At 37.3% G+C, this 13,124-nt stretch overlaps 1 protein-coding gene across 1 annotated transcript; it reads left to right on the top strand.

The window, feature by feature from the left end:
• The first annotated feature begins 3,141 nt into the window (after positions 1-3,141).
• On the top strand, positions 3,142-12,318 carry lhb (luteinizing hormone subunit beta). Its single transcript, XM_055215318.2, has 3 exons — positions 3,142-3,297; positions 3,419-3,605; positions 11,639-12,318. The coding sequence occupies exons 2-3, from the start codon at positions 3,420-3,422 to the stop codon at positions 11,876-11,878; spliced, it is 426 nt and encodes a 141-aa protein (XP_055071293.1). The 5' UTR covers positions 3,142-3,297; position 3,419; the 3' UTR covers positions 11,879-12,318.
• Positions 12,319-13,124: the final 806 nt, after the last annotated feature.

Below are 13,124 nucleotides of genomic sequence, written 5' to 3'. Positions count from 1 at the left end.
AATGTCTGTTTATTTTCTTTATTTGACAAAAACACAAAGATCTCTTGTTTTTGTGAATGTACACACATTAAAGAGGACCCTTCACAGTTTCAAATGATGTAAAACACTTAAGTGTATTATTATTAATGATTGAGTATTTAAAGTTGATTCTGCTATGATAAGAAGAAAACACGTCAAAACGCGGCGCTGCGTTTTTGGACCCCTGGGGGTAAACGTACTTTTACTCAAGTAAAAGTACACAATTTAAATGTAATTAGGTATTAAATAAATTTTAATATGCAATATTAAAGAATACACATTATGATTATATGCTTTAGAATGTAGTGCAGTAAAAATTTTCCCAATACAAACATCCTATGCTTAGGTTTATGCTCAGATGCTTGGAAAATGTAACTAATGTAACTAAGTATTGTCCACCTCTGCTATCAAGTCCAACTAAATTTAAGCAGATAATAGTCAGTTTTACTGGCATTTTTGCAGCAGCCTCTATGAAAACCAGCCATTTTGTTGCATGTTTTGCCAACTTAACCGGGTGAGCTCTCCCGTGGTCATATGGAAAAGTGACGTCAATGCATACCCTCTATTGTAAGTCTTCTAATAGCTGTGCCAAGAGAAATCTGAATTACCCACCGAATCTTGCAGAGACGGCGAGCGTGAACAGGAGCACATTTTGGTAAGTATTCGGATTAATTATTTTGTCATTTTGGATAGTATTTATTTTAAAATTTAATGCCAGTACAATGTATTTTACGTACGCTTCTCCTCCTGTCCATACGGTAAATTCTCTACTGTGCGACAGAGAGTCGAAGGTTATGACGCAATCCGTATTACTCGCGGATAACCGAAATGGGTAAAGAGGCGGGAGGTTAGTGAAGTTGAGGTGACTGGTTGCTAAAAGCTCGATTCTAGTGACAGCAGTGGCAGTTCACTTGTCCCTTAATTGGCCGCGCCTTTAATTATACAGAGCTCTATCTAAAACTTAATATAAATGAAACGGATGAGTTACAAAACAATTCACCCCCACCTCACAGTTGTCATGATGGGAAAAAATAGCACCAGGCTGTATCAGGCTGTAAACATATTTTCTACTGTAGAGTTGGGCATTTTAACATGGAGGTATATGGGGAATTGACTTCCTTTTGGAGCCAGCCTCAAGCGGCTAGTCGATGAATTGCAGTTTAAATCACTTCCATAATGGCTTCATCAAAGAAGAAACAAATTTTATTTAAAATATAAAGATTTACAAACAAACATGGCTGCACAAAATGTGTTTCTTCAAAATAGGATACAGAAAAGATATAGCCTGAGGGAGCACTTAATACAGACAGGAACATGTAGACTTAGTAACAAAAATAAAATAATAAATAAATGAATAAATATAAAGATTATAACATGACATAAGTGCACCTTGCCTCGCCTGAAATTTAGACTAGAGCAGACGGCTGCACTGGGGAGGAGTGAAAAAGGGCTTAATTATAAGTCGGACACTTCGCCAATAGGCTTGTTTGAGATGAGCAAAAAATTTTAAATGTATAAATTTGTATAAAATGTATAAATTTTTTTAACTTGTTCTTGACTATTGACATTTATATTTTTAATGAATTCCTTCCAACTTTTGTATTGGTGTTGAATTATTTGTACTGTTAGCTGTTTCACACAGAAACAAATTTGCATTACCACTAGACTTAGATTTACATACCAACATTTCACCTTGTTGATTCTCCTTATAAACATCTTAATGTAAATGCATTGTTAGTATTTCAGTTGCATTGATTTAATCCGCGGAAAAATACGCAAACGCGATCTCTTCTATTACTGACGTCTGTAGTCCACAACACAGCGAGAATGCGAGATTCAGGAAGTGCAAATCAGCTCTCAAAAGGTCTTTTAAAAAAACTAACAATTAATGTAAAGTATATATTATTTGGAGGGTGCCCTTTCCTGCCTTAGGGCTTTAATAACTGAGAGCAGTGCAGTTTTGGTGGAGGGGGTTATTTTGTGTAAAGAGGACAATGGGACTTACAGACCCAGTTCCGGCTGCCAAGGAGGTCATCACGCCACTGATCTACTGGCCTTCCTTCAACGTGCCCAACCGATGTCGGACCAATGACCACCATCTGCCCCCATCTAATCTACTTATTCGTGTAAACATACATATATATTATGTTTTAATCCCTATAAAATTGAAAAAAAAAATCATACCTATAATATAATACTCTATACCAGTGTTCTTCACTCCCAACCCTGGAGAGTGCAGAGTTTAGCTCCAACCTTAATCAAACACACCTGCAAGCTAATCAATGTCTTCATGATCACTAGAAAATCATAGGTAGGTGTGTTTGATTAAGGTTGGAGCTAAACTCTGCAGGGCACCGGCTCTTCTGCTGCTTATGTCTTATGATTTTTATGTGTTTTGTCCTGCATCCATTAATGTAAAGCTGCTTTAAAACAATTAAAGAATTCTGAAAAGTGCAATATAAATAAAATTAAATTGAACATCAGTTGTATAAATAAAGATCATTAGTTTGGTTGAAATTATTGCTAGGGACAATTCAGTGTTTCCTGAATATTAGTAGGGACATGCCTACCCAAATCAACGCTCCTGTGCATTTGGCAGATGCTTTTATACAATGTGACTTACAGTGCATTACAAAGTATACAATATATATCACCATGTGTGTTCTCTGGGTTCGAACCCATGACCTTTTGCGCTTTTAACACAATGATCTAACACTGAGCTATTCAGGAGCATATTAGTTAGACAAACTATGCATTGCACCCAACAATGTTTGCTTGGTGTAATAGGCTAGGATTTCAGATTGGGGGGCACACGAAATATGGGTTAAAGGAGCCAATTCATGTTTCAATAGATGAGGATAAATTAGAAACAAAATGTTTAAGGAATATCATTATGGCACAGTGAAATGTGAGAGCATGCACTCAGACCTTGATTATGTCCTGACCCTGTCCTTCTGTTACATAGCGGCCATGGAATTAGAATTTGATCCAAGCAGATAATGGCAAAGGATGTTTTAGATGAGATAAAATATATAAAGCTCTTCATGTGACACACTGGATAAACAGAAGTGTCCATGTTATTCTGACCTGGCAAATTGAGAGTTGTCATCTCAGAATGGAAAAACATGAGATCCATGTGATTAATTTAAGGTCAGTTTTTAGTAAAATGTTTGGTTACTGTTGGTTTCCTTGTCCTATATAAATCTACCCACATGTTCTGTTATTCAGATTGCTTAGAGCAACGTACAACAGCCTGCTGAGCACTAGAGATACCAACAAGTAAGTATAGTAAACAATTTTTGCAAAATAACAAAAATTATATAATCAATATAAAAAATATAAAAGTATGAATACTGTTCAGTGGGACCTAACTGTAAATTGTTTTTCTTTTTTCCTATAGGATGTTAGTTGTTCAAAACTACACCTTCATCCTTTTATTCTGTTTAGTTGTCATGCTAGTTTCTGCTCAAAGCTCTTTTCTTCCACCTTGTGAACCAGTTAATGAGACTGTGGCTGTGGAAAAGGAGGGCTGTCCAAAATGCCTGGTGTTTCAGACCACCATCTGTAGTGGCCACTGTCTAACAAAGGTACTTTTTTCTTTTAAATGTCTGTTAAGTTGTGAAGTTTTTGTTATTAAAAAGACAAAGTTAACAATTCTGGCAATACTTTATTTTTATTTTATTTATAGATCACTTATGGTTATCTAACTTAACTATTTGTGGTGCAAATTTGTTCTACACCTTAATTGATTCCAGAGGTGTGGACTCGAGTCATGTAACTTGGACTCGAGTCAGACTCGAGTCATGAATTTGATGACTTCAGACTCGACTCGACAAAATGTACAAAGACTTGCAACTCGACTTGGACTTGAACATCAATGACTTGTGACTTCACTTGGACTTGCGCCTTTTGACTCCAGAAGACTTGCTACTTCACATGAAAACCTGGGGGAAAAATTCACACGGCCCGTACGGGTCCCGGGTCGGTTCCCGGGTCTTCGGGTCTCGGGTCTTCCGTGTAGACCTCTAATGTAAAGCACTGACCATTAGCATGCTACACTTGCTACTTCAGCGGGTTAAAATGCATATACATATTAGGTGCTATATTTGGTGTGTTTGAATTCCTGCCGAACAGCGCGATCCGATCGGCGTATGAAATCAAATTACTATAGCGGCGCGAAAGTGACTGGGGAGCAGACTGGTGTGGCGCCACAAGAACCCACAGGCGAGTGACAGCAAAGTACCGCGAGAGCGATTCCAGTTATCACATGGAGAAATCTGATTTGAATCGCTCTCGTGGTATTTTGACTTCACCAAGAGGTCTGCTTAGCGCCAAATGAAGTCGAACCTGCAGTGTAGCTGCTCACGCGACATTGTAAACAAACAGTCCATGTGGAGGAACGTGTGGAGCAGTGCTGCATAATCAACTCCGGCGAGTTAACAACGCACATGTGAGTAAACAACAATTAAATCATTAGTCCAGTTAATTACTTTATCTGGAGGTAAGAATCCAAATGCAATAAAATAAGCCTGTGATTATATCCTGATGGTTTAGCTGCATGTTTGCTTGTGCTTCACAGTGTATTACTTTCATTCTCTGTGTTCATTTATATATCTACGTTCAAGATGTATATGACCTTAAACTTCTGTTTGCTTTGTGTGTCTAATATTAGGATAATCTTGTAATAATAATTAAGTAAAAGCCTATTTTCATTCTTAGACAATGCTTGTATTATATGCAACAATACAATTTTTATGTCAAAGACTATGCAAATTAGAGTTAATCCATGGTCATCTTAAATGTGTATTATTTAAAAACATTTACACCATTAAATTACACATGGTAATGTTATCAATAGTTGGCAGATAGTTCAATGTAAACCATAAATCCGAACTAAAATTTAATTCGTTTGAAATAATACTGTTAAATATGGAAATAACTGATCGTAACAACAAACAGCTTTCGTTCATCTTAGCTACCATATATAGGCCTCCGGGCCACCACACAGATTTTCTTAAAGAAATAGCCGATTTCCTATCTGAACTCACAGTCACTGTAGATAAAGCTCTTATCGTTGGTGATTTTAATATTCATGTGGATAACCCAAAAGATGCATTAGGACGTGCGTTTATGGATGTTCTTAATTCTCTCGGTATTAAACAAAATGTATCAGGGCCAACGCATACTTGTAAGCACACATTAGACTTAATTCTGTCACTCGGACTCAATATTAATGACATCGAAATATCACCCCAGAGCGATGCCATTTCAGACCATTGCCTTGTGTCTTACACGATACTTCTAGATAGGACCCCTCAGTCTACAACATGCTACAGATTAGCCAGAACAATAATTTCCACCACTAAAGATAGCTTTAATAGCACTCTTCCAGACCTGTCTCAAATGAAACATGTAGCAGATAACGGTGAAGATCTGGATATTATAATAGAAAACCTGAACAACGTTTGCACTAGCACATTGGATGCCGTTGCTCCCATTCGAAAAAAGAGAATCAAAGAAAAAACGCCAGCTCCATGGTATGATCATCATACTGCAGCCCTTAAAAAAGTAGCCAGAAAAATGGAAAGAAACTACCGAAGCACAAAGTTAGAGGTATGGCGTTCAGCATGGAAAGAGAGTGTTCAACACTACAGACAGGCTATTAAAACCGCCAGATCTACCTATCTCAGTACGCTTATTAAAGAAAATCATAACAACCCTCGTTTCCTATTTAGCACAGTTGCGAAACTGACTAGAAACAAAGAACAAACAGAAACAAATAGTAAACTCCAACACAATAGTAATGACTTCATGAACTTCTTTACTAACAAAATTATGTTTATTAGGGAAAACATTAAAACTACGCAAGCGGCCACCACTATACCCAATATTACATTTACCTCTAGATTACCATACGAACATCTTGAGTCATTTAAACTTACTACAATAATAGAGCTCTATAAATTAGTAATGTCATCCAAATCATCGTCCTGTATACTAGACCCCATTCCCACAAAATTACTAAAAGAGGTATTTCATGTAGTGTCAGACACGGTACTAAATATCTTTAACTCATCTCTAGAATTAGGACACGTTCCAACAGCTTTCAAACTAGCAGTTATTAGACCGCTCATTAAAAAAACAAACCTTGACCAGGGAGATCTTAATAACTTTAGACCTATCTCAAACCTACCATTTCTCTCTAAAATATTAGAAAAAGTAGTGGCAAGCCAGCTATGCACATTCATAGCGAATAATAATACATATGAAAAGTTCCAATCAGGATTCAGGCCCCACCATAGCACAGAGACAGCGCTGCTTAGAGTTACAAATGACCTCCTATTAACATCCGATCGTGGTGAAATCTCAATCCTCATATTACTAGACCTTAGTGCAGCCTTTGACACAATAGATCACAGAATCTTACTCAGTAGACTAGAAAACTATGTTGGCATCAGTGGTCAGGCGTTAGCCTGGTTTAGATCGTATCTAACCAATCGCTATGACTTTGTTTATGTAAATGAGGAAGAGTCATATCACTCCCCGGTTAAATTCGGCGTACCACAGGGATCAGTTTTAGGCCCTATCCTATTCTCGTTATATATGTTACCTCTAGGAGACATTATCAGGAAACATAAGTTTTCACTGCTATGCGGATGATACCCAGCTTTACATCTCGTCACATCCTAGCGAAACCCACCAGTTTGCTAAGCTAACAGACTGCATTAATGATATTAGGGACTGGATGGCACATAACTTTCTTATGCTAAACTCCAATAAGACTGAGATACTTATTATTGAACCAAATCGCTACAAACATAGTATGTCAGATTACAAGTTGTCGATAGATGGCTGCACGGTGGTGCCATCTTCCACAGTTAAGAATTTAGGCGTAATGTTCGACAGCAATCTATCTTTCGATAGTCATATCTCCAGCGTCTGCCGCACAGCATTCTTCCATCTTAGAAATATCTAAAAAATACGCCATATGCTGTCTGCATCAGATGCAGAAAAGCTTATCCATGCTTTTATGACCTCTAGAATAGACTATTGTAACTCGTTACTCGGGGGATGCCATGCAAATCAGGTAAACAAGCTACAGCTGGTTCAAAACGCCGCCGCAAGAGTGCTTACTCGATCTAAAAAGTATGACCACATTAGTCCAATTCTGGCATCTTTAGATTGGCTACCAGTTAAATATCGCATACAATTTAAAATATTACTAACTACCTACAAAGCCTTAAATAGCCTAGCGCCCTCGTATATTAAACAACTACTATCAGAATTCAATCCACCACGTAAACTGCGCTCACAAAATTCGGGTCTCTTAATTATCCCTAGAATATCAAAAGTGTCTAAAGGTGGTATATCCTTTTCCTACTTAGCCCCTAAGCTCTGGAATGATTAACCAAATAATGTTCGAGTATCAGATTTAAATCTAAACTTAAGACATTCTTCTTTAACAAAGCATACACATAAAATATGTCCAGTAAATGTACTTTTCCCGCAGTAGTTATTTTGTCTAGAACAAAGCACTCACACACCTCATATGGGTAATACACTATAGCTGCAATAGTTAGCCTGTCTGGAACCGAGCTGACTTAAACAACCATAATGTATGACACTTGCATTAAATGCGAACGGCCCCTACGCTAATAGAACTCTGTTTTTGTCTCCCTGTCTCGTCCTCGGCACAGAGGAGAATGACACAAACAGACCCAGTTCCTGTTGCTGTGAAGGTCATCGCACCACTGATCTACTGGCTGTCCTTGAACGTGATGCCTAGCCGATGCTCGACCAACGACCACCGGCTGAACCAGTTTAATCCGCATACCCGCTTCCTATCCCTACCGTATCTATATCTATCTATATATATCTATATCTATATCTATATCTATATCTATATCTATATATATATATATATATATATATATATATACATATTAATCTCTCCCAAGGGTTTTTGTCCTTTTAGGATTTTTCCCACCGGGTTTTTTTCCTAGGGGGTTTTTAGTCCCAGGGAGAGTCAGCCAACTTTGGCTTAGCTTAGCACTTTACTGTATATGTAACACTATTAATACGCTTGCTTGTACAGTTTAACCTTAGCCGCTATGTTCTACTGCTTATATTATCTATTGATTTTCTGTGTTCTCCTTTACTTCTACTCATGTAAAGCTGCTTTGCAACAATTAACATTTGTGAAAAGCGCTATATAAATAAAATTGAATTGAATTGAATAGATAATAGCTATTGAAAGAGTGGATATTTTTCTCCTTCAATGCATGTGTTAGCCACGGATTGAAGATTGTAAACAGTTTATTTAATTTTAATTAACTTTTGGCCCTAAGTTAGATGTTGATTAATACTAAACCAGTCTAAAAATCAGTCCAGTTTCCCCAGTTGTAACCCCTTTGGCTGTTAGTCTTTTTTTCTTATAGTAAACTGACATGTTGATAACGCATTCAGTTTATGTGTTTATGAGTACACTTTCTGAATGCTCTCATTTACATTAAGATCCATACTGTATGCATCTGCGAGTGTGGTGGTGATTATGGGGTGTCGCGCTGGGACGAGTGAGCATAAGGGTGAGAGGGAAAACAAAAATCTAGACTACACCATTGCAGCTAAGTCATTACATTGACATGGCACTGCTTCTAGTGCTCAAGTGGAGCGAGTTTTCAGCCATGGTGGCATCATTCTGCGTCCCTATCGCGCACAAATGACTGACAGACTTTTGGCCAATTTGATCTTTTGCAAATGCAATGCAGTATAGGGGCCTCCCTTCACCTGTCCACAGCACGCATTTTATTTCTGTGGTAAGAGGACTTGAAATGACTTGAAACTAAAATGGTAGGACTTAGGACTCGTCATGAGACTTGTTGGCTTTGACTTCCGACTCGACTCGGAACTTGCCTCGTCTTTGACTCGACTTGACTCGGGACTCGAAGGCAAAGACTTGAGACTTACGTGTGACTTGCATAACAATGACTTTGTCCCACCTCTGCTTGATTCTGACTTTAATATGTTTTTGATTTATTATAAAGGTAAATTCTAAACTAATTAAGTGTGCTTGCAAAAGCACACTTATTGTTCTTCTTAAGTTTTATTATTCTTATTATTATTATTCCCGGGTAGATTTTTTGTGTCAGCTCTAGAGACTAGACCGTTTGACACAGAGACACTGTTCAAACTTTAAAATGTTCGGGCAGTGCCGGTGTAAGTTGCTCTAGAAGATGATGTCACAGATCCATGTCGTTCGTCCGCCATATTGGATAGAACACAAAACCTTAAAAAAGATTCACAGGTCACAAATTTTGTCCAAACTTCACGAAAATCCACGTAAACGATCCTTGGACCAAGCCTCACAAAAGTTACTAGAAGGATATTTGATTTTCGGAAGCGTTTGCCCGTCACAGCCCAAACCAAATGTGCGTCGACGCCACCAAAACAGGAAGTAGTTTATATCTCAGGAACGCTTTCACGTATTGAAACCAAACTTTGTACATGAATTTGGGTCTCCAATGTGAGGATGCACAACATCAAAAGAACAAATTTTAAATTAAATCGGCGGCATCAGAGCAAGCACACTTTTGCAGTTCCTCGGGAAATGCATTTTCTAGTTTAGTTTGTAAACTTCGGATTGCAGTGGCACATGCAATTTAGCTGAATGTGCTAAGTGCTCTGTGTGTCATATTCTAACCTGCCATGCAGTCAGCTCAGGTTGACGTGATAATTTCTCAATCCGAAGGCTACAAGCCTCCAGAGGTCGCATATGCAGGCTCCATACGTCATTAAGCCTGAGCATTACATTCGAAAGTCATACGCATATTACAACAATTTACGATGAATTAAGAATAATAATAAACTTGTTAATTGTTAATATTCTAAAATAATACAGTCTTGATGACGTATGCAGCCTACAAATGTGACCCCCGGGGACTAAATAGCAATCATAACTAGAAAATGCATTTCCGGAAGAAACTGCAAAAGTGTGCTTGCTCTGGTGCCGCGGATTTAGTTTGTGCATCCTCACATTGGAGTCCCAAGTTCATGTAAAAAATTTGGTTTGAATACGTAAAAGCGTTCCTGAGATATAAACTACTTCCTGTTTGGCAGCGTAAAATTTTAGAAAGAAAAATTATTTTGATGTTGTGCATCCTCACATTGGAGACCCGAATTCATGTACAAAGTTTGGTTTCCATACGTTAAAGCGTTCCTGAGATATAAACTACTTCCTGTTTGGCGGCGTAAAATTTTTGAAAACAAATTGTTCTTTTGATTTTGTGCATACTTACATTGGAGACCCAAATTCATGTTCAAAGTTTGGTTTCAATACGTTAAAGCGTTCCTGAGATATAAACTACTCCCTGTTTGGCGGCGTAAAATTTTAGAAAAAAAAATTAATTTGATGTTGTGCATCCTCACATTGGAGACCCAAATTCATGTACAAAGTTTGGTTTCAATACGTGAAAGCGTTCCTGAGATATAAACTACTTCCTGTTTTGGCGGCGTCGACACACATTGAGTTTGGGCTGTGACGGGCAACTGTTTCGAAATCAAAAATCCTTCTAGTAACTTTTATGAGGCTTGGTCCAAGGATCGTGTACAAATTTGGACAAAATTTGTGACCTGTGAAACTTTTTTAAGGTTTTGTGTTCTATCCAATATGGCGGACAAACGACATGGATCTGTGACTTCATCTTCTCAAGCAACTTACACCGGTACTGCCCGAACATTTTAAAGTTTGAACGGTGTCTCTGTGTCAAACGGTCTAGTCGCTATAGCTGACACAAAATCTACCCGCGAATAATAATAATAAAACTTAAGAAGAACAATAAGTGTGCTTTTGCAAACACACTTAATAAAACTTAAGAAGAACAATAAGTGTGCTTTTGCAAGCACACTTAATAATAAAACTTAAGAAGAACAATAAGTGTGCTTTTGCAAGCACACTTAATAAATGACGGACCCTTAAAAATCTACCAATCAGTTAATCGCTGTGTGAAAATGCCACCACATGACCTTACACCGGCAGCACACTGGCTTTTTTGGCTATATCTGACAAATATGCAGCGCAAAGTAGGAGCAGAGAGAAAGCGAGCAAATAGAAAGAAAAGCTCAGGTCTCAAAAAATAACAGAAATATTCACCAATAAGGAAGCAGGTCAGTCAAGTTATCAGTAAAAAAGGTAAAAAGGGGCAAAAGGAGAAGCCCGGGCTGGTGCAGATGTCAAAGGGCAATGCGTACATAGGTTGCGCGGGAACGTGACCAGTGGGGGATTGTGTGCAGCGACTGGGGGGGAATAAGTTAAGATTCAAGAGTGATGAGGAAGTGATCAGATGTGTGTAATGGGGTGACCTGGGTGTGATGAGTGGAGCAGCAGCATGTATAGATAAGATCTTAAAGATTACCAGACCTGTGGGTTGGCGAAGTGGGGATTCGTTTGAGGTCAAACGAGTATACAGTATTCACAGTTATATCACATTATCATTATCTTTTATTTATCATATTCCTATATTACAGTTGTCTTGCATCAATGCAAAATTGTAAGAAGCACCATAGAAATACACTTAAAAGCATTATTATGGTGACATACATAATAAATTATCTTGTTTTTTAGGAGCCTGTATACAAAAGCCCATTTTCCACTGTCTATCAGCATGTTTGCACTTACCGGGATGTACGTTATGAAACCATCCGCTTGCCAGATTGTCCTCCAGGAGTGGACCCCCATATAACCTACCCGGTGGCTCTCAGCTGCGATTGCAGCCTCTGCACCATGGACACATCTGATTGCACAATTGAGAGCCTACAGCCTGATTTTTGCATGTCTCCGAGAGAAGATGTTCTTGTATACTAGTCCCTATGGACTACAGGAATATACTGTATCTAGTCCGTAGTATATCTTACAAAGAATGTACAAATTATGAATCAGGTTACAGTAGACAAAGTAAACTTTCCCTAAATTCTTAAAAAATAAGTATAAACATATTTGATTTCTGGGAACAATTCCACCTGTAATGACTAATTTAAGATCCTTAAGAAGAATCAGAAATATTATTCTGTGTGATTTAAATAAGAGTTACATTGGTGTTGAGCTGAGACTAAATGGTTATAAATCATCACCTGTCACCAAAAAAAAACCTGTTTTTTTTTATTTATGTACAGGTTACGAAATTCTGCACATTGACAGAATCCTAGTAAAGTGCAACATTCTTTATTAAATCACCCTTTGATCTAAAAATGAATCAATGTAGACTTTATTAAAAGATCTTAATAAAATGATATTTTTATGGCAAATATAGTATTTTTTCTGTAAACAAAATAAAAAGCTTTTTTTTAATACATAAATTGTTTACTTAATAGATTCATTTCTATGAAAACATATCTTTTGTAGCACATACATTTACTCAATTTTTAGTAAAAAAAAAAGTAGTAATGAAAATAATATATAACATTTATTTTATTTGAAAACAGTTTTACCAGTTTTTTTACATATTAAAAAACATGCATTAGATCAGTTTTACAGGAACACTGTGTGTACAGTACATGTACATTTATATACCATGAATAGCAAGAGTTTAATCAGCCAAGCTTTATATGCATGCAATGATATTGTCACATTTTACTTATTGCATCACAACTTGATCTTTAGCAACCAACTCTGCGTTACAGCCGCTCCAAAGCTTGTATAAACAGGCAGCTAAAATTTTAGACAAAAAAACCTGTTTCATACCACTACTGTTATATTGTGAAGAAATATAGACTACTAACGTTTTAAATTTTTATTTTGTTTTCAAATGTTAGTTTAGTATATAAAAATGTTCATTATTTGGCACCACAGCCCCTGAGAATGTTTGTAAAATCGTGTGAAGAGGTAGGAATTAGAACAACGCAGGCCACCTCTAGAGGAGACTGTTATGTTAAATTTAGGTTGTCTACCTTTGGACAGAATTGCTTCTTAGTGAAAGCAGCAGGGATGTGGAACTCATTGCCTTTAACTATGTGAGAGAGTAGTACATTGCAACAGTTTAAATTTAACGTTAAAAAGTGGTTGAAAATGAGCAACTTTGTAATCATTAGCACAAAAATTGGTAAATTGGGGT

Source organism: Misgurnus anguillicaudatus, chromosome 17 (assembly GCF_027580225.2).
Source record: "Misgurnus anguillicaudatus chromosome 17, ASM2758022v2, whole genome shotgun sequence".
Lineage (NCBI taxonomy): Eukaryota > Metazoa > Chordata > Actinopteri > Cypriniformes > Cobitidae > Misgurnus > Misgurnus anguillicaudatus.
This window is presented reverse-complemented; position numbering and strand designations above follow the sequence as displayed.

Bases quoted from the DNA above. Each gene is read 5' to 3' on its own strand.
- lhb (XM_055215318.2), top strand. From the start codon at position 3,420: ATGTTAGTTGTTCAAAACTACACCTTCATCCTTTTATTCTGTTTAGTT. The intron at 3,606-11,638 runs GTACTTTTTTCT...CTTGTTTTTTAG, and splicing joins GTGGCCACTGTCTAACAAAG to GAGCCTGTATACAAAAGCCC.